Genomic DNA, 24756 nt, shown 5'->3' with positions numbered 1-24756 from the left:
GGATCGCCGGGGAGAGGAATGGACGTATCTGAATCGACTTGACCGACCGAGTAGATGACTTGCATTGGGCTAGGCTTTCATCGTGACATGCGCCAAGATTCTGACCAAATGGTGATGTGAGAGAGCGGTGACCGATTCCCCTTACCATGGTTTGTGATGACTTTACCGATCTTCCCCAGGCATTCCCAAGATATGGAAATGGGAGAGTGACTGACGACCCAGAGAAGTACGGTGCTATGACTTAAAGCATGTCTACCTTAGAGACCAGCATTCATAGAGTTAGGCTCATATCTGCATCATATGTTCCATATCACATTGCATTATTATATGTTCTGAATGTGTATGATTTATAATTATGGAATAACTTCCTTGCTGAGTTCTTCGAACTCATTCCTTTTGTGCAAATGTTTTAGATTACATTCCAGGTACCGAAGATTACGATGGCACCTCCTATGAGGCGGACTATGATTCCACATACTACTCTCCGGGTAGTGGCGTCGGTGAGGATTCGTATATTGGAGCCGAGGAGGATTATTATTTCCACCAGGGTTAGCCCCACAGTTGTGCGGGAGCGGCAACGCTGGGTTTACTTCATCCGTACTGTTGAGGAGACTACCATTAGTATAGAAGAAACCTAGCATAGTGCCCCATTCCCCTCGGTGTATTTGTGGAACCATTGGTCTTGTAACTAACTTATCTTTGAGATTATCTTTTGACACATAGACATGTATTTGATGTTCTCACTTCTTTTCCCATTGCCCGAGGGGAGTGGTTATCATACCTTCTCTCACCCTTATGATTATGCTTTAATGTTATTGCCTTCCGCACTCTGATTTAGTTAATCTTGTCTTATTCATGATACTTGATATTAGTTGTTTTTACCATTGATTATTACTATTCATGATTGTGTTACCGTGTACGTGGGAGGCATGGACCTCAGATCATTGATCCTTGGACTGTGGATCACATCCCAGGTATTCCAAATGGGGTACCGGCTGGGTGGATGTGACAATATTTATTCCCCACATTGCGAAAGGAATGGGGTCTAGAATCAAAGTCAAGGTTTCAGCCGATCTTTTTGATACCGTAGCATGGATCTGGCAATTGCTACACCGACAAACATATTCCATAGCAGCTTGTTGAAGCTTAGGCCAATACAAGCCAAGCCTTAAAATTTTGTGGGCCAAGGCCCAATCACCCATGTGAGCCCCACAAATTCCTTCATGAACCTCTGCTAGAGCTTTTTCCAATCCTTTGAGACCCAAGCATCTTAAGAGGGGTCCAACATAGGACCTTCTGTATAGCCTTCATTCCGCATTATAAATCGTGCTGCCCGTACCTTGATTAATCTTGCCTCTTTCGGATCTTCTGGCAACTTATCATCTCTAAGATATTCCACGATCGGATCCATCCAGCATCATTCAGCTTCAATATAGGATATCCCCTTCTCCTGATTGCTTGGGAATGTTACTTCCTCTATATTGACCGAAGGGTCTAAATTCTTTTCCTTGGCATTAGCTAGTCTTGATAGCTCATTTGCCATTATATTTTCTTTTCTTGGGATCTAACATACTTTCAGATTCTTGAATTCTTTCTGCAACGCTTGCACAATCTCTTGATACTTTTGTAATCGAGGTTCTTTGACACCATACTCCCCTTGTACTTGATTGACAATAAGTTGCGAGTCACTAAAAATAGTTACCTCCGCTATTGCCAATGCTTTTGACAAGCGAAGTCCAGCTATTAGAGCCTCGTATTCTGCTTCATTGTTACTTGCTTCGAATGCGAATCTTAACGCATACCGAATAATAAAACCCAGTGGGCTTTTCAAAAGAATTCCCGCCCCTGCCCTTGTTTATTGCTCGAGCCATCCACGTACACTTCCCACATGGTTGAAATACTAGGTTCGACAATCTCCTCCATTGGTGCAGTTGTTTCTACTACGAAGTCGGCCAATGCTTGGGCCTTAATTGTCGTTCGAGGCTTAAAGCTTACTTGGAATTCGCTTAGCTCGACCGACCAAACCACCATCCTTCCAGACAAATCAGGTTTACGAAGAACTTTACTAAGGGGAAAAGTAGTAAATACCTCGATTGGATGCACCTGAAAGTATGGCCGTAGCTTTTTGGCTGCTATCATAAGAGCCAAAGCACTTGCTTTCGATCCGGGAATATCGTGTTTCCGCGTCAAGTAGTATGTGGCCGACATAATAGATTGGCCACCGTTTTTTGTCTTTTTCCCGAATGAGTACCGCACTTACTACCGAGGGGGATGTTGCTAAATATAGTTGCAAAATTTCTCCTTTTTCTGGTCAAGACAGGAGCGGTGGTTTTCCCAGTGTTTCCTTCAGATCTTCAAACGCCTTTTGACACTCTTAAGTCCATTTTGCCTTCTTACTGCCTCTCAAATCTTTGAGTGCTTTGTAAAAGGGTAGGCACTTTTCTCTTGACTGTGAGATGAACTAGTTCAACGCGGCTACTCTTCCCGTTAAGCATTGCACATCTCGAACAGTCTTGAGCGCATCCATGTCTATCAAAGCCTGTATTTTAGCCGAATTAGCCTCAATACCTCTTTGTGATACCATAAAGCTCAGGAACTTGCTCGACGAGACACCGAAGGCGCACTTTTTCGGGTTTAGTTTCATCCGATATTTCCGCAAATACCGAAAATACCTCTGCTAAATCTTCAATGTGTTTTGATCTTGTCGTGCTCTTTACCAATATGATATCATCAACATCATCAACATACGCCTCCACGTTTTTCCCGATTAAATCTTTAAATATTTTGTTGACAGCCCTCTGATAAGTAGCCCCTGCGTTTTTCAGGCCGAACGGCATAACTTTGTAGTAGAAGCTTTCACGATTGGTCATGAAAGCAATAAACTTTTCATCTTCTTTGTTCATGAGTATTTGGTTGTATCCCGAATATGCATCCATGAAACTCAATGTTTCATATCTTGTTGTGGTATCCATCAACAAATCTATCTTGGGAAACGGATAACAATCTTTTGGGCAAGCCTTATTGAGATCTGTGTAATCTGTACACATTTCCACTTTCCATTTACCTTCTTGACCATCACCATGTTGGTCAACCAGACTGGGCATTCTATGGGTTCAATGAAACCAGAGTTCTTCAATTTTTCAACCTCACCCCGAACGGCTTCATGCTTTTCTATGGAGAAATTTCTCCTCTTTTGAATTACTGGTTTTACCTTCGGATCTATCCAAAGTTTATGTTATGCAACCTGCCGATCAATTCCCAGCATATCCTCTGCAGACCACGTGAACACATCGCTATTTTTCTGAAGAAAAGACTTCAGTTCCTTCTTGAATTCCTCCAGTACTTTCCGGACCGATATAAGTAATTATTTTTTCATTATCGGGATACAGCTGGATTTGTTCCAACTTCTCGATTGGCTTCGGGCCTTTGCATCTCTGCCTCGTCCCGATCGTCTCGTATTTCTATTGGTAACGCAAGTTACCTTCCTTGGGCCCTCCTTATCTTTCAAATATGCTACATAGCATTGTCGAGAGATTCTTTGGTCAGAAGAAACCTGACCAATTCCCATTTCAGTCGGGAATTTTATCTTCAGGTGCTTTGTTGAAACTATAGCACCTAACTTTGATAAAGATGGTCTTCCGAGAATGACGTTGTAAGCCAGAAGTTCTCGAACCACCAAAAAGTTTACCCGAACAGTAGCCTCTTTAGGGAAGCTTCCAATCGACAAATCTAGTTGTATTGATCCTTCTGCTATTGCGGACGATCCCGCAAAGCCATATAGGTGCGTCGATGACGGCTCCATCAAGTCTTCATCCACTTTAAGCTTTTGATAAGCTGCATAAGATAAAAGGTCTACAGCAGACGCTGTGTCAACTAACACTCTATGTACTTCTCGGCGTGCAATCTCTACCTTGATGACTATGGCATCATCATGAGGTAAACAGATGCCTCTTTCATCTTCCTCACCGAAGGTGATCGAACCCTCACCATTCAGCCTTTTCCGCTTCTGTGTTTCTCCGGTCCCAACGAACTTGGATTTGGCCTTTAGCTTCTGGAGCGACTCAAGTTCGGCCCCTCCAAATATTGTTAGTATGGGTGACCGAGTGGCATCAATCACTTCCTTACCTTTCTTAGATTTAGGAGCTTCTTTCGGTCGTTCTGGACTAACCGAATGTTTCCTCTTGTTACCTGTGTCTCACGGTTCCTTTCATCTTCCTCTGATGAAATTGAACAAGTGTCCTTGAGATATCAATCTTTCAATATCGGCCTTTAAGTGCCTGCAATCATTGGTATAATGACTGTAATCCTTGTGGAAACAGCAATACCTTTCCCTATCTTGCTCACCCAGGCTTCGTGGGAAGCTTTGGTGGCCACTTCAAGATATTTTGCCTCTTGATAATGTTTAAGATGTCAGCCCGAGGAGTACCTAATGGAGTATACTCACTTTTGCTGGGAGATCTTTGCCGCCATGCCTGGCGAGGCTTTCCGACTTGATCACGAACATTCTGCTTCGGCCTCTGCTTGTTCTCAAGGGCCTTCTGTTCTTTTGTAGAGGCCTTGTTGTCCCCCTGGCGTGCATCCGGGATCTCCATCACCTCTTGCTCGCTTCTAACACCTTTGCACCAGTTCAGCATAGGTGGTAGGCATGTCTTGAAGTAATAACTCCAAGAGTCGCTGGTTAGTGAGTCCAGTGAACAAAGCAGTTTTAGCTACCTGTTCGTCTAGATTCTCTATCTCCATTGTGACCCTGTTAAATCTTTTCAGATATTCCCGAATCGATTCGCTTTTCCCTTGTCCGATAGAAAACAAGGTCTCCTCTGTCTTTTTAATTTGGATTCCACTTTGGAATCGTCCTATAAACTTTCGCGCCAATTCTTCAAAGTCCACGATCCTTCCTGATGGGAGATTTGAAAACCATTTCTGTGCTGCTCCAGTCAAAGATGAACCGAAAATCCTACAAAGGATTTCATCTGAATTACCCGCAATAGCCATAGTCTGCTGGTAGTAACTAATATGAGCGATGGGATCTCCCGAACCATCGAACATGGAAAAGGTTGGCAACCGAAAATTGTGAGGAAATTGATATCCGGCTATGGCCTCGGCAAACGGAGTCTTTCGAATAACCAAATAAATATCATCGGTTATCCTCCCTCTCACCAATTGTCCGAGTTTTTGATTGATATTGGCCAATACGTGCTGATCGATCACCGATGACACGATCATTCTCCCGAACCACACGCCTGACAGTTGGTGAGTGAGTTCGCACTCCTGCACCCAACCTTGTCGTTGAATCAGTTGTGCTTCTTTGCGATCTTTCAAACTGCTCATCTCTCCTAGGGAGTTCTCCAATTCTCCTAGGCTCTCCTTCTTGCCTCCGGGCGCCTTCCTGGAAATTCTGACCGACATTCTGGTCATCGGTCAGTCTTTGCTCCCTTCGCGGAGAACGTCGTGGCGGAAGTGAAGCCAATACTTCCTCCCTCTGTACCACGCGCCTTCCCGCATCACGTTGATCAGGTGCTTGCGGTGCTACCACTTGCCTGGTCAATGTACGGAGCGCCTGACTCACCTCCAAAAGCTGGAGTTTCAGTTGATCTAGTTGATACTGAAGCCAGTCAGGAGGATTATTACCTCCCTGACCACCATCTTCCCGTACTTCAAGAGGTCGACTTCCCTCAGGGATATCTGGGTTATTTGCTTCGGGGAGTTGAACACTAGCTTCTCGCTAGGCCGCTGCAGTTGCTGCTACTGATCTAGTAACCATGGCTTTCTGAAGCGATTCCCACAGACAGCACCAAATGATGCGTCCAAAATCTTCTCAGCCCTTAGATCTCCTGTGGATGACCTGCAACGTCAGATGTGGCCCGAATGCTGGGGTCGGGAGTCCACCTCCGAGGGCTAAGTTAGTTGATGAACTGATCATAAACGGCTCTGCTTGAGCACAGAGCTAAAGAATGAATGATGAGAATACAATTCAAATTGTATGTATCTCTCTCCCCTACCTTGTGGGTAGGTGATGTCTTATATAGTGTGTACCTTCGAATCTCCTTCGTTGGATGTATTTGAGCCTTCTTCGGATAGCCGTCAGATCTTAACGAATAGATCCGTTAATGATAGATCCGTTTGAGGTTTGGCTAATATTTAACTCCTTTGATAATATGATCGTTATATGGTAGTTATCCATATGATAACGATCGGTATCTTGCGCAAATGTTGCTAACCGTCTCCTTGATGATTAGTCCATTCCGATTATAGCGGATTCGGGCGTATCTTTGACTGAGTCAATTTACTTCCTCCGCAAGCTACCTTTTGAACCCGGCCCGCTCAGAAGCGAGTCGATTCCTTTCGTCCCGACCGGGGTAGAGGGTCGAACCAAGGATGAACCCAGTTCAATTATATTGTCTCCGTATCAAAATCAAAATCAGATACAATCGATAATGCCCAACTTACGTAGAATATTTTATTTACATTCCAACTAAACCCACTTCTGAGCACTGATAAGGTGGATCAGAAATGGATCTCAATCCTAAATATGTCGTACAGAGGTTTGAGAAAAGCAAAATCTTGGTAGAGAATCCCAACTTCGACCAAAAAATATAAGGTAGAGAATCCCAAATCTTATGATCGAGACATAAGAGCATGTAAAAGTATTATTCTACTCTCATCAATCACATCCACTTTGAAGTCCTTAAATACATTTGAACCCAACATTGATGATGCAACACATAACCATCTGTTGCCTTCCCTATTTACTCCGGTATAAGCTACCTTTTATCGGTTATCGGTTGGGAGATTACTTGGGCCTTTATTTCAAGTGATAGGAAAGGCGTTGGGTGAGAGAGTGAAAGGATTAAAAAGTGGAAAACATCAGAAAATTCGTGGCGGTTACCAAAAAGAAAAATCCGTGGTATTTCATCACAAGACTTCTTTTTCTTTTTCACTAACAGAGGCTTAAAAATATACTCACACCAATTGAAACCTATACAATGAAGTAGTTGAGATTATTGCGAATAGCATTTGTTCCTTGGTGGTCCATATGCTGACTTCAAAGAAACTGCAGGTTCTTCTTTGTCAACGAAATTTAAATAGAAACCAACGAACTCATGGCTGTACCAATAATGTAAATTTACTGAAGCTGTGTGGAGCCCATGGTTTAATGTGTAGAACTCGGGTTGACCCTCAACCAGTTTGCTTCATTATATCCGGTTCATTCCAGCCGTCTCATTATAAAACCTCCCAAAAAGCAACGTATACATGCTAAGGTCATTATAGGGAGTCCGGATCAGCTATCCGTCGGGGGAGCACAGACAGCTTTACAACCATAAATACAAGGGGACCCAAGGGTTGGATGATGTGAGCTTTTTTTTTATTTTTTACCTATGAGTCCCACAGGATTTGTGGTGGTAAAGCCGGAGAGCACTCTTTGCTCTCCTGACGGGGTGATGATCCGGATTCCATTATAGGGGTTTGATAGTTCAACAAACCCAAAACAGCCCCAACTAGTTGGAGTTGCCTATTAAATGTGGACAGGGTGAGTCGTATTTTAATGATAAGGTTACAGGTGTATCATCTCTGGTGGTTATTAGTTTAAATTTAAAGAACCAAGTCAACATTCACGAAGTAGGGTTAAATTTTATGGGTTTTAATGGACCAGGTTGTTGGGTCAATCAAAACCCAACCATATCTTAGGAACCTAAACCATAAATTCAAATCCTATAAACAAAACAATATCTATGGGTTAGAGATTCAAACTTTCGACCTCTTAATTATGAAGTGTTGATATTTGCCAACTAAGTTAATCTCTTGGTGTGGTTATTGAGAGACTTTGTTAAATATTTATATAATAATTCAAATTTAACTAAATTAACATAGGACTAGTAGGGTCGAGTCAGATTGGCTCGTGTGCTAAACCCATATCCTACTAGACCCAGTCAACACTAATTATTTTGTAATCCAAACCCAACCTTTGAGCTAAAAAGTTAGACCAGACTTGGTTCAGTGTCAGAGTGGGTTTGGGTCAATTCAGATTGACTAGATTTTGTTTACACCTTTATTAAGGTTGCATGCATTTTTGTCCTCTTCGTTGATTTTAGAATAATTGCAAACTGTATTTCTATTTCAAATAACTCGTACACTGCAATGAATCAAGTTCTACTTCTCTGAGGACAACTAAACCTTCTTCTTTTTTGGTAAAGAAGACATTTATTGAAGACTGGAGCTAATACAAGCATTGACTTCTTCATTGCACATCTAAATAAGTCAAGAATTGGTGTTATGACAAACAGTCGGTAGCTCGACCGAGAGAGCCATCTTGTGAGTGTGCTAGAGATAATAATTTTTTACCTGGAGTTAGAATTAAACCATGCTAGGGTCAGGGCCTGTTTCTTCTTCTTGCTTTCTTCTTCTTCTTCTTTTCTTCTTCTTCTTCTTTTCTTCTTCTTCTTTACTCTAGCCTAGCCCCACATTGACAATTAGTTTGCTACATCAACATCAAGTATAGTTGGCCAGTAGACATGAGAGCAAAGATCGAGCTAGTCAAATGAAAACCAAAAGTTCAAGCTTCTCAATAAAAGTACTTCATTGTCATAATGATTCCATTTTGGAGAAATAAATAGGAGTTTCACAATAGGCCATGTTGGATCGGGTCCACTTATACCTTAAGCTTAGGTTAGAAACACCAACCTTACATGAACAATACATTTTTTTTTTTTTTGGTATCTGAGGTTCACCTGGGTCAACTTGTGCGCAGTTTGTCCTCCGCAAGAGACGAACTCATGACCTCTCCACTGTGAAGTATGGATCTCACCACTCTACCAACCCTGCATGCATTGACAGAACAATACAATTTTTATCCTCTTCTAAATGCAAACTTCTCGGGATTTCATGATAGGTAATTTTGTAATGGAAAGAGAGATGACTTTGGTGGCATACACAAATTTGAACAGTGAGTCTTAAATAGGTAAATTATCATTTGAACTCAAGAAAGAGGTTTAAAGAGATGATGAAAACTTTATGCAGTTCAAGCAATGAACAAATGAAGATCTAGAAAGGAAGAAGTCTCTTTTTCTTTATATCTTTAGGCATAAGGGTGTTATATCATATTGTGTATCATTTACTAAAACTGAAACCGTGCTACTTATACAATACCATTCCTAATCAAAAAAGTATCATACGATAATAGTATGTTATATCTGTACCATTTTGTGTATGATACGATATCAGAATGGATGAACTAATACAAATTGAGGAACAAGACATATTGAATATTGGTCTTGTTTACATTGAATAAACATGTTACAGTAATGGTGTGAAATACCTATACCAATTGGTATTCATACAATAATGATATGAGGTAAATGTATTTGGAGCCAAGGTTTAAAGTATCCCATGATATCATACAAGACTTGTCGATACGTATCCATATTTGACCCAATCGATACAATACATCTCAATAAGTCTTTCTATTGAATTACACTAAAATGCATTAGCTACAGTGATACAATACTCGATACAGGACGATACATCTCTTAAAATCACCTGAGCGATACAATACTCGATACAGGACGATACATCTCTTAAAATCATCTGACCGATACAATACTCGATACCGATACTTTAAACCTTGTTTGAAGCTGTACCAAATATTGGTGGCATACCAAATTGACAACCTTAGGTGATAGTGATATCTTCAACTACATCAGGACAATAAGATATATATGAGTCACGTCACAACATGCGATAATGAGCTATATAGGTGCACTTTTGCAGATAAAGACATGTTAATTTTGACCCAAGCAATTGGTGGATGAGTAGAAACCGGATAAGTAAAAACTACGGACAACTTTAAAGTTAGCATCAGCACTGTGTATTTTAAGTTGCCTTGCAGAATCAAAGTCTGGTTGAGATTATATTTTATAAGGGTCCACATAGTTACTATTATCATGCTTGCAGATCCTTTGTCAAGAGTAGGGCTCATTATATATCATAAACGTGAGATATAGTTGTGCTAGGTCATGATTTTTAAGAGTCTTTCTAGTTAATTTGTATAGGTATATTCATGCTCAACCATGTTAAGTTTCCTAATATTCTTATGTGATTATTGTTTACTTGAGTGATGAAAAAGAGAAAGACTAATGACCAGGTAGCAAACCCTTCCCCACTTGAGTACTGCACTCCTACCACTTCAATTATGGCAAACATAATAAAGCTGATGGATTCGCATTAAAGAAGTTACAACTAATGCAAATGAAATTTGAAATGCATTGAGATTCCAAGCATAGGTTTTTTTTTTTTGTTTTTGGTACAAAGAGGCTTTATTAAGCAAGGGATAGAGATTTTAATATGCCTCAGCAGAGTCAAACCCACGACCTCTTCACTAAAAGGTGTTGGTTTCAACTACTAGAACAGCTTTGCGTTGGCAGCATAGGTTAATTTCATTAACAAATTAAAGAGAAATTTAAAACATACCAAGTATCACTTGGATTCTTAATTAGGTGAATTTAATTTGTGATCTCAAATTCAATGTACACCAAGTGAAGCATCTGTACTTTACACAACCTCCACTAAGGATACCCAAATGGGGGAATGCTTGTGGCCTACTAAAGAGTAGTTCATTATGACTTAGAAGGTCAGGATACTTTGAATTGGTTCAGAAAAAAACAAAAAGGGTTTTAAAGAACTACCCAATTGGTTCAATTAATGGTTTATTTTGGGTCTACCGGCATCTGGGCCATCTGTTTTTCTTCTTTTTTTCGTGAGCAGGCCTGCCTTGTTTTTAAGACTTCAACATCTTTACCTTGAAAGAAATAATGCCAAAAGCAATAGATCTCCACCGGTCCTATTTATTGCTCCTCCGTGGTTGTCTTACAGTTGTGGCAGAGTAGAGTCAGATCTGTTTGTGAGAGAGAGAAAAGTGAGAGAGACATGGAAGGCTTAGCAGAGAGTGGCTTCTGCTCATCAACCGGAATCTACCATAGCAAATGGGTCTCTCCTCTCCTTCCTCATAACCCATCTCTCTCCCTTCCTTCTTTCCTCCTTTCACCGCTCCCTCCACAAATTCTCTGCAAGCCTGCTTTCATTGACTCCACAACCAGCAGATCAGTCACTTACGGCGAGTTCCGGTCACTTGTAGCAGCCGCGGCATGCACCCTACGTACATTTGGTGTGAAGAAAGGTGATGTAGTTCTTGTTGTCTCACCCAACTTCTTACATTTTCCTCTACTTGTCTTGGGGGTTATGTACGTTGGTGCCATTTTCAGCACAGCTAACCCTTTGCACACTAGACCTGAATTTGAATCTCAAATCCAAGACTCTAAGCCCATTCTAATCCTCACCACCCAAGAGCTTAAACCAAAGCTTAATGGGCTAATTTCTGGGCCTCTCCTTGTGACTCAGTCCTTCATTTATGATGTGTTTAACCATCCCTCACATCACTCATGTGAACTGTCGAAAGTGTCGATTCGTCAACGGGACACCGCGGCACTCATGTACTCGTCGGGAACAACCGGTAAGAGTAAGGCCGTGGTGTGCTCTCATGGTAATTTGATAGCCATGAGTTGCCTACTAAGACATGTTTGGAATGCTAATGGTGAAGCTTGTAATGATGTTTATATGTGTGTTGTCCCTTTGTTCCATATGTTTGGCTTATCCATGTTTGTTTGTGGAGTCTTGGCCATAAGATCAACGACTGTGATCGTAAAAAAGTATTCGATTGAGGAGATGCTCGTCGCAGTGGAAGAGTACCGGGTTACTCGGTTGCCGGTGGTGCCGCCCATTGTGGTCCAACTGGTGAGGTTGAGACATGGAACTAAGTTGATAGAGTTGGGTTCTTTAAAGGAGGTGATATGCTCAGGGGCTCCCTTAAGCAAAGATTATATGGACCACTTTAGCAAGTGTTACCCCCACATCATACTCTCTCAGGTGGGTCTTAATTTCTAGGTCTAGTTATATGCTTCATGTTGAATTCAACTTATGGAACCCACAGATAGAAGTTTCTTGGAAAATCATCAATTTCAACATGTTCTAAAAATTCTTTTAAGATTATTAATCATAATTTGTATGGTTTAAATCGTGAGTTTGCAGTGCTATGGATTAACAGAAACAAATGGGCCCATAACATTATGCAATGGAGTTAATGGAAGGCTTCACATCTCGATCGGCCGGCTAATCCCCTGTGTAGAAGCTAGGATTGTTGATGTACAGACAGGGAAGCCTCTTCCACCTCTCAAGTATGGAGAGCTATATCTGAGAGGACCTCCTGTTATGCAGGGTAACTTTGCTTCTAATTCTTTTTTTGGTTTCTTGTTGCTGGTCCAAATTTCTAGGGTTCCACCCAATTCTGAAAAATTCAAATCTGAAACCCTAGTTCTTGTTTTCGCTAGGTTACTTCAAGAATGAAGAAGCAACATCCCTTAGTATAGATGATGAAGGATGGCTACGCACAGGTGATCTATGCTTCATCGACCAAAATGGGCTTGTTTACATATTGGACAGGATCAAGGAACTCATCAAATACAAAGCTTATCAGGTATAGTTTTCTTGTTTCACTAATTCATCATTATATGCTTTTGTAATTAGGGTTTCTTTTTCTTTTCTTGTTTCTTTGTAATTAGGGTTTCTTACCCTGGGGACTGATTTTGCAGTTTTTTTGTTTTTTCATGTACAGGTTGCTCCTGCTGAGCTTGAGGAAATCTTGTTAACTCACCCTGAGATCAGTGATGCAGCTGTAATACCGTATGTTCTTGTTCTGAGAATCTTCAAAAGAAAAAAAAAATTTCCATTTTAGTTGCATAAATTTGTCAAGTAGAACTAATTAAAATGTAGAGTTCAGGTACCCAGATGAAGAAGCAGGGGAGATCCCTATGGCATGTGTGGTGAGAAGGGAAGGAAGCAAAGTCAGGGAAGCAGAGATTATCAGTTTTGTTGCTAGTAAGGTATAGAAGCTATTCCTTTTTTCCTGGATTCTGGTTGGAGCTGGTAGTCTGTGTTCATAGCCTTTTGAATGGGTTAAAGCCTGAGCACTGATCTCAAACCTGAGCATCAGTTTAATCTAAACATTAATACAGTTGCAGAAGAAACCATCAACCATCTCAGGAGTTAGAAACCAGTAGCTTAAATGGAAATGAGCTCCTTATTAGTTCTCTGGAAAATTTACTAGTTTGATTTTAATTTTTGACTAGACAAATAGTGTTTTTCTCAGGTAGCTCCTTATAAGAGGGTGAAGAAGGTTGTTTTTGTGGAGTCAATTCCAAGATCTCCTTCCGGAAAGATCCTCAGGAGACAACTTAGGGCACTGAATGACCATCAGCGGTTGGAAATCTCCTCCAGATTATGATTCAACCTCTATAAATTCATCATTTATTCGATTTTTAATTGATTGTATTAAATATTTGATTTTTAATCCACAAGGAGATCATGAGATCAATATTTTTAATGTAGAACCAAAAGTGTCATGATATATTCGGGAATGATCAGAATGATCAAACAATTTGCAGGTATTCTTAAATGGGAATGTTATATTCTTGCCTCTTCTGCTCCATGTTATGGGATGGATAATTGAGGACTCTCTGGTTACTCTGAAAGAAAAAAATTGAGGAATCCCCAAATATGAAAGGAATATATTTTCATCACACATGCCCCGTAATTGAATGACAAAAGCTTAGAGCAGGATGGCCGGCTTATGAGTTATAAGCCGAACATTGCGTAGCGGGGAGCGCTAGGTCGCCGTTACTGCATCCCCTCTTTTGGTTATCAGAAAAAAGAAAAAAGAAAAAGAGTTATATAAGTCTATTTCTGTTACCCTAAATGTGGGGCCAGGGGTAGGGGAGTGGGCAACCACTTAGGAATTGAACCATGAGTGCATTTATTGCTATTCTAAACCCAGCCCCCTGAGTTCGAATCCTCACCCCATCAGGGGAGCACAGATTGCTCCCTGATGTCTTCCCAACCACACAAATATGTGGGGCCCAGAGGTGAAAAACACTTTTTGAAAAAAAAAAATCAAATTTTCACCTGTGGGCCCCACGTGTTTGTATGGTTGGGAAGCCGTTGGGGAGCAATCTGTGCTCCCCTGACGGGATGAGGATCCAGACTCCAGCACCTTCCCCCGTCGACCGCATGTGTGGGGACAGGATACACGATAAACTAATTCACCTTATGGGAAAAAGGTACTGTATGATTTTGGCATGTAAATGGTAAGAAAGCAATACAAAAATAATGGTACAATATAGTTTTAGTATAAAACACTGTATCTGATATGGCTTTGCACATATAGTCGTTGTAACACTTTGAAACTAATACCATACAATTCCATCGTTTTAGGAAAATGTACATACATTTATTTTTTTTAAAGAGTAGTTTTCATTTGGATCATAAGGTTTGACTCAACTCATTTTTAATCTAAAAAATTGACATCTTGCATTTTGTCTCTCCTTACTATTTAAAAAACCAACTAATAACAAATTGTCATTTTTATGATCAAAATTCCTTTATGTCCTTTTGACCGTAATGTAGGAAAACTTTGGTCTGACGATTTTAATTAAAAAATGAGATATGCTTATAATTATTTATTTTACATTCAAGTATTTTAGAATTGCATGTAATAAAAAACATAAATTTAATTAAGTTTCAACCAAGGGTTCAAATTTTTTATTTTTAAATTTTAAAATAGTTGAATGTAAAATAAATAAAAAATTATAACTTCAAAAATATCTTATATTTCCTATTACAACCATCTGATCAAAATTCTCTTGCATGGCATAATTCTAATGGTTTAAGAAAATATAAAGGTATTTTGGTTGTAAAAATGATGATTTGTGTTTAGTTGGTTTTTTATACCAATAAGAAAGGCAAATGCAATGTATTATTTTTTGGAATAAAAATGACTCTCAAGAGGTCCGAACAAAAATTCCCCCAATTAAAAAATTTGAATTTTAAATTCTAGATTTAAATTTGAAATTCAATTCATGAGAATTGTTCCATAACTATACTTAATAATGTTAATATAATGTGCAGAACCTAACTCTTAACCTCATATTATATTCCTAGGAAATCAAACCATGTAGCAAATTTCTTAACCTTGAAGGCCTTCACGGTGTCGTGCCCATCGAAGTGGCTATGTTTCTCTGAGTGGTTATTAGAGCTTTCCTTGGCCACGTAAGTACATCCTCAAATAATACCTTTTTTTTTGGGTAATTTTCATTTGAACCCCCTGAGGTTTGGTCTATGTAATTTTTAGTCCAAATAAATGGACATTTTGCATCTGCCTCCCCTAAGGTATCCAATAAGATCAATTAATGACAAATTATAATTTTTATGACCAAAATACCCTAACATCTATTCTACCATAAGATTTATATCATGTCTTCACAATTAAATCCAATGGTGGAAATCAAAAGAGTGAGGTATTTGCACGAATTTTTATTTGCAGCTGCTGGCTGCTGCCAACGATGGCAATCGCGCCATGTAATCGAAATAAAATCGAACAATTGAGAATCAAATGACAATGGTTTAGTTGTAAATATAATTTTCTATTTTTACATTTTAAGAATTTAAAGATTACAAATTTACAAAATCAGACCTTAAATTACCCGACTCCCAAATCCCCGTTTCCGGGGGAAATGCCTCGCCATGGCAATCAGTCACCCGTTTCAGCTCTGTACCAAAGGATTGACTTTGTTTGATATCCGATCCTTCTTTTATTAGCGCCTATCAATCTAATGACCAACTTCCAACGAGTCAAGTTATTTCCTTTTCTTCCTCTTGAAAAGCTTGTTGGAAATTAGAGATCTGAAAAAGCACTCGTTTTCTTCTCCTGAAATTCATTGTGATTCAATTTGGCACAAGTAGTATTGATTATGCTAACTATGATCTTCATCCTCCTTCCCAGTAGGTTAGTTAAGAAAGGTCCTTGCATACGTAACTTTTCTTCATCAACCACCATGATAGTGGCAAAGAAATCTCCCACCAATCTAAGCCGCTATATTAACTACCTTCAATCCTGTGCCCTCAGCGGTAACCTCACTAAAGAAAAAGAAATCCATTTCTACTTAGTTGTAACCTGGTTTGCTAAGCTCCCCCTTCTTTGGCACTAGCTTGATTAATATGTATTCCAAATGCAATCAACTGGATGATGCACTTTCCATCTTTAATGGGGCCTGGGATCGGAATATCTTTGTGTTGCTGCACAATCCTGTTCGTCCCTTTAGCCGGTTGAACCTGCAAGAATGAGCTCGACCGTGGAGGTCGAGTTTTCACCTCCGACGATCTAGTTAGGAATCCGACTAAGGAAGACAAGTTTGTTATTTTTTTTTTTTTTTTTTTTTTTTTTTTTTCTCTTTTTTTTTTTTTTCCTTTTTTTTTTTTTTTGTTTTTTTTTTTTGTTTTTGTTTTTGTTTTTTAATTTTTTTTTACCTTTTTCTTTTTTTTTTTTTTGTGTTTGTTTTTTTGTTTTTTTTTTTTTTGTGCCGTTTCCTTTTTCTTCGGTTTTTTGTTTTCCTTGTTTTCTTTTTTTTTCTCCCCGTTCTCCCCTTTGTGTCACCCCCCCCGTCGTGGTGTGGCGGGGGGGGCGCGGGCCGGCGGGCGGGGGCGGCGCCGCCGGGGCGGGCGCGGCCGGCTGGTTGGTTTCCCGCCCCCCCCCTTCCCCGCCGGGCCCCGCCCGCCCGATCCATCGTTGTATTCAGGTCCGAGGACCCGAAGCGGTGGAAGAAGAGATTTATGGACCATTCGATTGATGATCTTGATTCAGAGACCGAACCCATGGACATTGACAATGATACCCCTTGCTTGAATGCATTGTCAGTGTTTAAGGAAAATCTGCGCATCGGAGAAGATTAATATGGTTGATGTACCAAATGACCTCTTGTGCACAATCCGAAGGTATTCCCCAAAACTAGACTTCTTGATTGAATTGTGGAAGAAAACCTCACTCAATTTGACCTTGTATAGCCTTTCAAATCCCTACTTGAAGTTGCTGTTCTAAACCTGAGTTTTCTGCTGAAATCATTTTGGTCGATCATTTTGGTCGATACCATCGACCAAAATGTCCCAGTCTGCCAAGTTAATGATTCCATGGAATATTCATTTTCTATTTAATATGACCTCGAGCCTTGAGCCTTTTGCAATCATTTTTCTCACCTGGGAACGTGGGGAGAGCTTCCCAAAGCAGCTCCTTGGTTAGTGTGAAGGGTATCTCATCAAAGACACTTAGTTTATCATTGATTCTTGCCTTCATCTTCTACACTAAGGTAAGACTCTTCATTCCACTCTCTACCCTACCATTTTCTACTCCTTTCTATTGTCATCTTGCTGATGGGACATTTGGAATGGTGCTGCAAACTTGCAACCACCACTCCAAGTGCTTACTCATGCTCAATCCATGATTCCCTTAGCCATTCATTGATGCTAATGCTTATATCTCATGCCTAGCATATGTATTCCATGATTTACCTATTAACATCATACCATTTGATATCAAACTGAGCTATAAAGTGTGTTATGTTCATGTTTAACATTGCCATATGATTCCAATCGAATTTCTATTAGTTCCTCTAGCTATTGCATGCTATTCCTCATCAATGCAATCAATTCCAACTCATGCCATGATGTTTATCACTTGAACTTGATAGCTCAAATTGGGGCTTTTTAATTAGACCATTGGATTGGGTTAATTCCTTGATTTATAGTGTCCTACTACTGTTGTTAAGTATGCCTCCAAGTTCCAGTTGATCCGAACACCGGAAGACTCATTTCGGACCAAAATCCCTCCACTATTCCTCGAGGACTATTTTGGTCGATCACTTTGGTCGATACCATCAACCAAAACCATCGACCAAAGTTGTTCTTGACAACAACCTTGGTCGATTTTGACTCGAATGACATCCGATCTTCCCGACTTCTTTTCTAACTTATTATTGATGTTTGTTTAGGGCCTTAACACTTCTATTGGACTATTCTTGGTATTCTCAATTCATCATCAACTCATCCAAGGTAAGGATGGTTATATCCATAAACATATAAGTCATCAAATATTGAACTATGCTTTATTCAAAGAATGAAGTCCCTAAATTTCTTTCAATCATTATGATACTGATACATATGTGTTGGAACAGTAATATTTAAATCTTTATACAATTGTTGTGTTACTCTATCATTTTGATTTGCTTATGTTTATAATGATTCGTTTCAATATCATGATTTGAGTACTATTATGAATATGCATTGGATGCATGAGAAATGATGAGATTTGATGTGTGATTGCTTACGTATGACTTGGGATTGGAGGGTGTCCTACTGACACTTCTGTCCTTGGGCATCGGAGGGAATAGTATGGGATATTCTCCGATGGTGCCTATCGACACTTTCCCGAGTTATTGGATGACATACATAGGAGTGTCTAGTTGTGTGGCTAGGTTCATCCTTGTCGTGTCAGACCCGAATCGGAAGGGCATTGAGACCGAACAACCCGTGATAGTGTATGGTTGGATGGGCGCTCTAGGCCGGTAGCCAATCCGGTAGGGGACATAAACCATGCTACGGATACCTGAAAGGGGCCATTTATTGGTAGAGTTGCATATGGATAGACTTGGGCTCACGGGCGCTCAAGACCGGTAACCAATCCGTGAGAGGACGTGAGAGCTTCCCGTTTACTATATGTGAATGACCAATAGGGTTGATGAGTCCGAAATCCGGGATTTCGCTGACTCTAGTGTGAAGGATACCGGAAAAGATCGTCGGGGGTGAGGAATGGACGTATCTGAATCTGACTTGACCGGCCGAGTAGATGACTTGCATTGGGCTAGGCTTTCTTGTGACACCCACCACAACAAAACAAAACCAACACAAAAACCCCCAACCCCCACCCCCCCCCCACCCCCCCACCCACCCCACCCCACCCACCCCCCCCACCCCCCAAAACCAAAAAAAAGAGAACAAACCCCCACCCAAAAACACAAACAACACAAAAAAAAACAAAAACCAACAACACCCAACAGCCAACCAAAAACCACCACCCCACATCACAAACCCCCAACCCCACAAAAATCTTACAAAAAAATAAAATATTTAAAATTTAAAAATAAACACCCACCACCACCTCCCACCCCCACCTCCCCCCCTTTATCCATTTTATTTCTTACATCCCCATCCACCAACCCCGGTGCCCCCCCCCCCCCCCCCCCCACCCTTCCCCCCCCCCCCCCCCCCCCCCCCCCCGCCCCCCCCCCCCCCCCCCCCCCCCCCCCCCCCCCCCCCCCCGGGGGGGGGGACCCCCCAAATCCTGGGTTCGATGACAAATCCATACAAAACATGATATAGCATAATTAAATGGACAAGAATAAATCAAGTTTATCATACTAAGTTATCAAAACCGAAATAATGGTTACAATCATCCATTACTTCAAAATAAAAGGTATAACATCAGAGTTTTGAAAAGAAAAGATAGTAGTTTTATTCACAGTGAAAAATAAACTAAACTTGTTCTCTAATGGAATCCAATCCAAAAGAACCAGTCTTGATACTTGGCATGAAGCTCCATGTGCGTCCACTTCTTCTTCGGTCACTCCTTCAAGAAGACATACTGGTAACGCATCCTCCATTTGGAAGAAGTCATCATAACCTGCAACATAATCTAATAGAAAAAGAAATATAAAAGGAATGAGTTCAACAGAACTCAGTGAGGTCAACTCAACATCATATCACACATTCATTCTCAAGATTCCACACCACACATATAACATGAATATCAATAATGTAATTAATGACAATGATATGATATGTGAATGATTATGCTCCTAACTCTATCATGAAGTCTCTATGGTAGACACGCATTAAGTCATACACCGATCTTCTTTGGGCGGTCTCATCACTCTTCCCTCACGGCACTCAAGCACGTCTGTTGGGTTCTCCGCGGTTTGTTGTGTAAAGTCTTGTCAAGCCATGGTTGGGGATTAGGTCACCACTCTCTCACATCACCATTGGTATAAGATCGGCGCGTGTCAAGGATAATCTTAGGCCCAATGCAAAGTCATATGGTCTCGTACTACATATGGTCCGGATATTTCCCCCTCACGCCTAGTGCTCTGTTGGTTCAATACCTTCCCACCTATGAATGGAATCCTCAATGGAGGCATCTGTTGGACCCCATTCATTAACCCGGTGGTCATCCACATATAATGGACAGGATGATCTCCATGTCCTCTCACGGGTCATTTCACCGGTCTTGAGCGTCCATGAGCCCTTATCTATTATATGCAACCCTACCTCTCTATGATGATAGTGGGCACCTTGACATACGGGACCCGACCACTAACATCACGGGTTAACCGGCTTCAATACCCCTGCCGAAAGGGTAGTAGTACTCATGAGGTCACCTAACCAAACACTTCTAGACATGCCCTAAATATGTAAATTAGTAATCGGGAAAGAGCCAAGGGCACCATAGGAATGCGTCCCATACCGCCTCCTTTGGTATCCTATGGCGGGAAATGCCAAAAGGGCATTCCCCATTCCCAACCACAATATAAGCAATCATATAATGTCACTAGGGCAATGGGTGAACCCACAACCCTAGTAGAAAATACAAGGTAGAAGAAATAATAATATTTCTCCTCTCATACAATCACATTCCATTTCATAACAACAATAATTGATTTCAAAGCAAGGAGCAACATCAGAAGTAATAATAAACATAAATCATAGCAATTCATATTTAACAAAAGACATAAAATAACCACAAGATAATACTAAAGCAATACAAGATATCAATAATGAAAAGTAACTGACATCATTACACATGTAATATAAAGTTAAGTATATTCCTCACCTTTTACTTTATTCTTCCTCCAATGATCAATAATTCCTTCTCACAAATTAATGACTAAAGATATATTAACCTATTCATGCAAAAGAAATAATTATCACAAATTAGAGCCAATTTGGGTTTCAAATGATATCTTAAAATCTTCCCACAAAAATCCAAATCTGAAAACTAGGTTAAAAAGGGTAGTTCTCAACCTCAATAGTGAATGGTCACGGTTCCGAAGTTTATAATGAAACAAATCTTTGGGAAAATCTAATTGGAAACAAAAGGATCCTACGGGTACCTTCAATTTTATTAAATTTGACCCATCTCAAAAAGCCCCAAATTTGGCTCTCATAAATCACCCGTAGGTGACCTAGAGAATCAAAATTCTAAAATCTTTTGCAAGAGGATAAAGCATTACTCCCAAACTCAAGGGAAACATTAATATAAGAAAATATAAGCATTAAGGTACCTATCATTATTCCTTTTCACAAATCCCTCAATAGAAGAGAAAAGATATCACTCCCACAAACTAGGAAGGGACATTAAAACAATAAAGGAAAGCAACAAAGATACCTAACGACCTTCCCTTTCAAGATTCCTCAAAAAGAAAGGAGAGAAAATACTCACAAAATTGTGAGTAAGAGAAGCATTAAAGAAAATTAACCTTTCGTAATGATTTTGCAAAGATTTGGATCACAGACACCTTCGGAAGAATGGAAATCGCTCCTCTCTTTCGTTTCTCCTTTTCTCCAAAGCCTCCGCCTCTTTCTAGCCTCCAAAAATGCGTTTACGGATGATATAAAACATAAATAGGGTTTAAAAATCCGAATTTCCAATTTTGCCCCTAAATAGAAAATAGGGTGGGGGTTGGTTCACCTAAACGGCTCAAACTTCTGGCTCATGGTTGGACCCCCAAACGAACTCCGATTTTGATGATCTTTGGCTCGTTGGAAAGGTCTTTCGACGATCTTTGATTTGATATCTTATTTGCGTCAATCGGATTCTCCATCACTGATCTACAGATATTCCAAAATTACCCTTTTTACACTATCGAGACTAATCTTCTCTCTTCACTTAAACTTTAGGAGAGTTTTGAGTCATTATAAGGGTCATTTACCAACATTTGTTTAATTTCCAATCCTTCGGGCTCGAATTGAATGGTCCACAATTGTCGCCGAAACAAGGCCCAGGGTTCTCGGTCTTAAAACCACGGGGGGGGGGGGGGGGGGGGGGGGGTTGCGGAGGGGGGTGTGGGTGGTGAGGGGAGAGGAGGGGGCAAGGGGGAATATAAACCACCACAGGGCCCCCCAGAGGGGGGGGGGGGGGGGGGGGTTTACCTCTTCCAATGTTGTTGGGGGAGAAATATTAGTATAGGAAAGACCACCCCAGAGCCCCCCCTCCAGTGTGTTTGTGGGACCACATTGGTCTTGTCAATATCTTTTATTTTTGTTTTTCTTTTGACACCATGTAGTTGTCGTTGTCACACCACTTTTCATTTAATGCGAGAGAGTGGTTAGGGGGGGGGGGGGGGGGGGGGTCATACATTCTCTCACCCTTATGATTATGCTTTAATGTTATTGCCTTCCGCACTCTGATTTATTTAGTCTTATCTTATTCATGATATTTAGTATTAACTGTTTTTACCATTGATTATTACTGTTCATGATTGTGTTACCGTGTATGTGGGAGGCATGGACCTCAGATCATTGATCCTTGGGCTGTGGATCACATCCCAAATGGGGTACCGGCTGGGTGGATGTGACATAACCGACCTGGTTCGACCTGGGTTTAATCGACCTGGTCCGACCTGGGTTTAACCGACCTGGTTCGACCTGGGTTTAATCGACCTGGTCCGACCTGGGTTTAACCGACCTGGTCCGACCTAGTTTATCCAAACTGGTTCGAGCTAGTTTATTTCTCCCTTATCATAAGCCCCCGAGTCTCTGAAGTCCGAGCTCCATGCTGTTCGGATTTTAGAGATTTGATGGCCGAACATGCTTGAACTTCCGACTAACATATTCAATTTTGGGAACAGCCCATGCTCATAGTTTGAGCAACGGGGGTTCAATTTTGGGAACAGACGAGCTTATGAGCAAGGGAGTTCAATCTAGGAACTAGCCGAGCTTATAAGCAAGGGAGTTCAATCTGGGAACTAGCCGAGCTGATAAGCAAGGGAGTTCAATCTAGGAACTGGCCGAGCTGATAAGCAAGGGAGTTCAATCTGGGAACTTGCCGAGGTGATAAGCAAGGGAGTTCAATCTGAGAACCTGTCGAGCTGATAAGCAAGGGATTTCAATTTTGGGAGGCCCGGAGCTTAACGACCAAGGGAGTTCAATTTGGGAACTGGCCGAGCTTAACAGCAAGGGAGTTCAATTTTGGGAACTGGCCGAGCTGATGAGCAAGGGAGTTCAATTTTGGGAACTGGCCGAGCTGATGAGCAAGGGAGTTCAATTTTGGGAACTGGCCGAGCTGATGAGCAAGGGAGTTCAATTTGGGACCGGCCGAGGCTGAACAAAGGGAGTTCAATCTGGGAACTTGCCGAGCTGATAAGCAAGGGAGTTCAATCTAGGAACCGGTCGAGTGATAAGCAAGGGAGTTCAATCGGGAAGCGCCGAGCTTAACGACGAAGGGAGTTCAATCTGGGGAGCGTGAGCTTAACGGCAAGGGAGTTCAATCACGGGAGCGGGGGCTTAACGGCAAGGGGAGTTCAATCCGGGAGCCGGCCGAGCTTAACGGTAGGGGAGTTCAAGCTAACAGACAAGGGAGTTCAATTTTGGGAACTGCCGAGCCGATGAGCAAGGGAGTTCAATTTGGGAGTGCGCCGAGCTGATGAGCAAGGGAGTTCAATTTTGGGAACTGCCGAGCTTAACGGCAAGGGAGTTCAATTTTGGGAGCTCGGCCGAGCTAATGAGCAAGGGAGTTCAATTTGGGAACTGGCCGAGCTGAACAGCAAGGGAGTTCAATCTGGGAACTTGCCGAGCTGATAAGCAAGGGAGTTCAATCTAGGAACTGGCCGAGCTGATAAGCAAGGGAGTTCAATCTGGGAACTGGCCGAGCTTAACAGCAAGGGAGTTCAATCTGGGAACTGGCCGAGCTTAACAGCAAGGGAGTTCAATCTGGGAACTGGCCGAGCTTAACAGCAGGGGAGTTCAATCTGGGAACTGGCCGAGCTTAACAGTAGGGGAGTTCAAGCTTAACAACAAGGGAGTTCAATTTTGGGAACTGGCCGAGCTGATGAGCAAGGGAGTTCAATTTTGGGAACAGCCGATGCTCATGATTCCGAGCAAGGGGGTTCAATTGGAGTTTCCTCGATGCTTTTTTCGGACTTCTGGAAAATATTTGCATTTCTATTTGAAAAGGTTGAATGTAACAAAACTTGAAAAAACTGAACGTAGCACACTTATAACAAAAATTCTGAAAGAAACAAAATTTGGAAGAAGATCCCTCTTTTTATCTATTTTGCTACTGATAATATCTCCTAAAGTTGCTCGCATGCCATGTTCGAGGAATTGTTTCTTCGCTAACTGGATTGCATAACTTGTAAGCCCAGGGGGCTGCTTGTTGTATTACAACGTAAGGACCTTCCTAGTTGGGAGCTTAGTAAATAGGAGGTCGTCCGTTACTTCCTTCGTCTTTCTCTGATTGATTTCTATTTAGATCCTGATCGCTCTCCTTAACTGGGGATCTAGCTCTTTTTCTTCTTCCCACTGGTGGTTGGTAAGGTTTTTGGTCTGATTGGACATACTTCTTTAATTGTCCCTGAGATATTAGTTTTTCAATTTCATCCTTCAGTTGCTTGCAATCATCGGTCCTATGTCCATGATCTTTGTGATATTCGCAATATCGGCTTCAGTCACGCTCCTCTGGTCGAGAATATAATTTGCTAGGTCTTTGAAGTATTCCTTGACTCTTGATTTGCATCAATATTTCGGACCTTCTTAATTTGAGAGTATATTCTC

At 41.1% G+C, this 24756-nt stretch overlaps 1 protein-coding gene across 1 annotated transcript; it reads left to right on the top strand.

Annotated features, from left to right (window-relative positions):
- Positions 1–10842: 10842 nt before the first annotated feature.
- On the top strand, positions 10843–13648 carry LOC148998992 (beta-phenylalanine coenzyme A ligase-like). The gene is made up of 6 exons (XM_089141552.1): positions 10843–11916; positions 12079–12265; positions 12378–12523; positions 12662–12729; positions 12827–12929; positions 13196–13648. Exons 1-6 carry the CDS (start codon positions 10921–10923, stop codon positions 13328–13330), a joined length of 1635 nt encoding a protein of 544 aa, XP_088997678.1. The 5' UTR covers positions 10843–10920; the 3' UTR covers positions 13331–13648.
- The last annotated feature ends 11108 nt before the right edge of the window (positions 13649–24756 follow it).

Source organism: Hakea prostrata, unplaced genomic scaffold, assembly GCF_041222555.1.
Source record: "Hakea prostrata isolate BN-2017 unplaced genomic scaffold, UWA_Hpros_2 contig_73, whole genome shotgun sequence".
In the NCBI taxonomy this organism is placed as follows: Eukaryota; Viridiplantae; Streptophyta; class Magnoliopsida; order Proteales; family Proteaceae; genus Hakea; species Hakea prostrata.
Note: the sequence above shows the minus strand (reverse complement) of the source record. Positions and strands in the feature narration are given on the sequence as shown.

Excerpts from the sequence above, each read along its gene's own strand:
- LOC148998992 (XM_089141552.1), top strand. The coding sequence starts at position 10,921 with ATGGAAGGCTTAGCAGAGAGTGGCTTCTGCTCATCAACCGGAATCTAC. Across the intron at positions 11,917-12,078 it reads CCCACATCATACTCTCTCAG|TGCTATGGATTAACAGAAAC; the intron begins GTGGGTCTTAAT and ends GTGAGTTTGCAG. Across the intron at positions 12,730-12,826 it reads AGTGATGCAGCTGTAATACC|GTACCCAGATGAAGAAGCAG; the intron begins GTATGTTCTTGT and ends TGTAGAGTTCAG.